Here is a 4,586-nt window from a genome sequence, read left to right on the forward strand (position 1 = left end):
CTTTGTGTTTCCCAATTATTATTTTTATTTTTTAATTGCCATGTAATTGCTAATCAAAGCCTAGCAAAAATAGGAAAGTGGTGGATCACACTAAATAAGGCAGTTGATTGATTACACAGTAATTAAGGAAACTGTTTTATTTGGAAAGTTGTGCTCTCCCTTTTCCCTATATAAAGCAACCTTGCTCTCTTCTCTTGCATGGATGCTATCAGCCACGAAATTAAGAGAGAAAAGAGAGAGAATTTTCGAAATCCTTGTGAGATGAGTAGTGCACACACACATCAAGTGGTATCTCAATCATAGTATGGAAGACTATGGAATTTCTGCATCAAAGAAGGAGAAAAGAAGATCCGGGTTCAGATCTTGGTGATGCTCTGCTACAGAAAGGAATCAAGGGCTAGAGATCTGAACGGAAGGAGTCATATTATTCCGCTGGACCCACTGTAAGGTTTTCTAACTTTATATGTGTTTATTTTGATTGTTTTAGAATTCATAATAGGTTGTTAATCCAACATACTTGTTAGTAAATCTAGATCCTGGTAAAATAATTTCCAACAGAATTTGCCCTAGAGGTGCGACTCATTGGCTGGAAAAACCATACAAGGGCTGGAGGCAGGGGTTAAATCTTTGAGCTGGAGCCCCATCTTTTTATACGTTGTCTTGAAAAAGATGTTGGAAGAGGCTCCATTGTCTATCATGGTTTGGGCCACCATATTGTTAGCTATCTGGACTTCCACGACCAACGCGTCGTTGTGCGGAAAACAGATATTGATAGCATCTTCATCATTGAATGTTATGGTGGCCTCTCCTGCCCGTGGGATCTTTGGTTTCCTTTCTTCGACGGCCAGAACTACTTCTTCTTGCTCATGTTGTACTGTTCGGGCATACCTTTCTCTGGTTTTGCCTGAATCTCCAGCTATGTGCGGACCTCTAATAATGACTTGCAGATGTCCATCTACTGGTGGTGGTAGTAAATCTTGGTTGTTATCGCCCCTTTGATTTTGATCGGCCTTGACATACTTCTGTACGTGTGGATTATTTTTTCTTATCAGAAATTCAATTTCCCACTTCAGATTGTTGCATTCATTGGTGTCATGGCCCTAATCCCCATGAAATCGGCAAAACTTGGTCATGTCTCTCTTGCTTACATCTTTTTTCATGGGTGCGGGCTTCTTGTACGGGCTAACGATTAGTAGCCATATACACACTTTCTATATCTTCTGTCAAGATGGTAAATGCAATAAACTTGGTAGGATTCTCCCTGGGAGTTTGTTCGGTCTTGCCAGTGAACTTTCCCTTTTTCCCATTTCCTTGCCTATTTTTGTTGTTGGACCGTTTACCACCCGAGCTTGAATTTCTTGGGTATTGGGGGAGCTGGACGGATGTCTCAGCAGAGGAAGCTTTTGGCCAGCCAGGTTTTTGCTCAACTTCTGCCCGCTGAATGGCTTCTTCAAGCTTAATAAAACCTTCTGTGCGGTCAAGGAAGTCACTCATTGAATCTACTTGTCCGTTCTTCTTGATATCCTTCGAAAGTTCACCAATAACTTCAATGCCCCCCAGTATCGCGGACAACTTGTCGTCTTCGGTCACCCGTGCAACCTTAGTTGCCTCCATCATGAATCTGCTGATGTAGGCTCGGAGAGATTCTCCTGGTCTTTTCTTCACTTTGACTTGAGCTCCTAGGTGCAACGGAAGCTGGAAAGAAGAGGAGAGTTGTGCATGGAACTCCGAGGAGAAAGCCTTCCATGAGTTGAACTTTTCAAGCACCAACTTGAAATACCATTTTTGAGCGGCCTCTGAGAGGGTGGCAGGAAAAACTCTGCAGCATACATCTCCTCGTGCTCCTTGCAGGTCCATTTGCATTTCGAAATACTTGAGGTGGGATAAGGGATCTTCTTTCCCAGTGTACATCTTTCAGGTTGACATCTTAAACTTGTGAGGCAATTCCAAGACATTAATCTCTGGGGAGAAAGGGGATCTGCGTGCTCGGTCCAGCTCGAGATCATTTTTCCTCTGACCGGATAGGCCTTGGAACATATATTTTAGCGGGATTTAGAGCGCGGGTTCTGGGCTGTACGATTGGCACATCATGCGGGTCATCCAATCCTCTCCTCCTCTTCAGATCGTTTCTGAGATCATGAACTGTTCCCAGTCTATCAAATATAGAAACACCTGGTTGTCTCAATGACTGGTTGGTTTGGCCAATTGGCTGGTTTGCACCATTAACTTGGTTGGAATATTTAGGTATGACTTCTCCTGATGAATTGCTAGACAGGGTCTGTCCGCCTACCGCTTGGCCCACAAGTGGAACCTGTGACCGGAGATTGGACGGTTTACCATTTATAGTCTTAGAGGTGTTCACCGCTGGATCTTCGTCTGTCTCGCCCAGGGGGATGACGGTTACGGGCTGTTGTCCGGTAGCCTTATAGGATTGTCGTATCAACACAGTCGCCTATCTGGTCTGATCGCCAATGGCTGATTGTTGGGCCCTTATGTTTCCATCTCCTTGTCCCTCCATTCAGTGAACATGCGCCTTTGCTCTTCGAATGCGAGATTTACTGCAGCACGGAGTTCCTCCTGATCGTGATGCAGGGTGTGTTGGGTTTTATGCCCTCAATAAAACTCATTTCAATATAATCAGATTTACTTATTAATATAGATCAGAAATAACATTTAATGTTGCATGGTTCACATGATTTATTTCATGATTATATGTACATAATGTATGAATTCGTCTGTAACCCTTTTCACATACTTGATCCTGTTTATTGTGCTGTTAACCATTGGAAAGTAAACATGACTATGTGAATAAAGTTTCCTAGATTTATCAGACACAGGGTTTTACTGATATGATAATCTACAATAGAGTTTACGTGCATTTGGAGAAGTGCTATGTTCTTTCCATAGCATTGGTTAAAGTAAAGCTCAGGTTGTATGCATGGAGTATGCATCGGAAGGGACCGATATTGAACTTTGACTTAGATTTATTAAACTTACCGTAATATCTATTCAAGTCTATATCGCCTAGTTGATCCTAGATCAAATACTCTTAATCCTGTTATGATTAGGCTCGATCTCAAGAGGCTATTCGTGTTCTTTGATTTGTTAGTTAAGCCTACTTTTAGGTCAGGGTGATACGTACATTTTGGGAACACGGTAGTGCAATTGAGTGGGAGCGCTAACATAAACATGGAATCTATAGCTTCTATCTGGCGAATAGTAAGTAAAGGATGATCACCTTCGAGCTTGACCAAACGAAAATAAATGGTGGAGATCTCATTTCACATAAGCTGAAATATCATTTATACGGGGTTAAGTGTTTTAAGGATTAAATACATTGTAGGGTGTAACGGTAATCTAATCCCTTTATAGTGTAGATCATTCATATAGAGGATCATTGATCAAATTAGGATTATAACAATGGATAACTAATGATGTGTCTATATGGTGGAACATATAGAGCATTCTATATACTGAGAGTGCAATTCTAAGTTCTATGCGTGGATTCAACGAAGAATTAATAAGTCAGTGAATTTAGGTTATAAATTCTTGATCTGCTTATTGGAAGCTCGGTTATATAGACCCATGGTCCCTGCACTAGTTGAGATAATATTGCTTGTAAGACTCATATAATTGGTTTTGATTAATCAATTATAATTCTCAATTTAGACTATATCTATATGTGAAATTTTCACTAAGTAAGGGCGAAATTGTAAAGAAAGAGTTTTAGGGGCATTTTTGTTAATTATAATACTTTGTATGGTTCAATTAATAAATATGATAAATGACAATACTATTTAATAATTATTTATAGTAATTAAATAGTTAGAATTGGCATTTAAATGGTTGAATTTGAAAATTGGCGTTTTTGAGAAAATCAGATGCAGAAAAGGTAAAACTGCAAAATTGAAAAAAGTGAGGCCCAAATCCACTAAGCATGGCCGACCACTTTTGTAGGGAATTTAAACTGATATTTTCATTATTTTAATACCAAACAATTCAAACCTAACCCTAGTGGAATGCTATAAATAGATAGAGAAGGCTTCAGGAAAATTACACTTAAATTTTCTATTTTTCCTTCAGAGAAAAACCTGAGCCTTCTCTCTCCCTATCTGGCCGACCACTCCCTCTATCTTTCTTCCCTCTTGAATTTCAAAATTCTTAGTATGAGAGTAGTGCCCACACACAGCAAGTGATACCTCAACCATAGTGAGGAAGATCGTGAAGAAAGACTTTCAGCAAGAAGGAGTTTCAGCATCAAAGATTCAGAGAAAGAGATCCAGGTTCAGATATTGATAATGCTCTGCTACAAAAAGGAATCAAGGGCTAGATATCTGAACGGAAGGAGTCATTTAATTCCGTTGCACCCAATGTAAGGTTTCCTAAACTTTATATGTGTTTATTTCATCGTTTTAGAAAGTTCATATTTAGGGTGTTAATCAACATACTTGTGAGTAGATCTAAGATCCTGGTAAAATAATTTCCAACAACTGGCCTCAGAGCCATGGTAATTGATTTGCTTGCAAGAAATTTGGACTTTAAAACGATTGTTTGATGTTTTGGATGGCATCATGTTGTATTGAGTG

The 4,586-nt window shown here is 39.7% G+C and overlaps 1 protein-coding gene across 1 annotated transcript; it reads right to left on the bottom strand.

Moving 5' to 3' along the window:
- Nucleotides 1-1,182: 1,182 nt before the first annotated feature.
- LOC133039259 (uncharacterized) lies at nt 1,183-1,911 on the bottom strand. Its single transcript, XM_061118108.1, has one exon. The coding sequence runs from the start codon at nt 1,909-1,911 to the stop codon at nt 1,183-1,185; it is 729 nt and encodes a 242-aa protein (XP_060974091.1).
- Between the last annotated feature and the right edge of the window lie 2,675 nt (nt 1,912-4,586).

This window comes from Cannabis sativa, chromosome 6 (assembly GCF_029168945.1).
Source record: "Cannabis sativa cultivar Pink pepper isolate KNU-18-1 chromosome 6, ASM2916894v1, whole genome shotgun sequence".
NCBI classification, from domain to species: Eukaryota; Viridiplantae; Streptophyta; class Magnoliopsida; order Rosales; family Cannabaceae; genus Cannabis; species Cannabis sativa.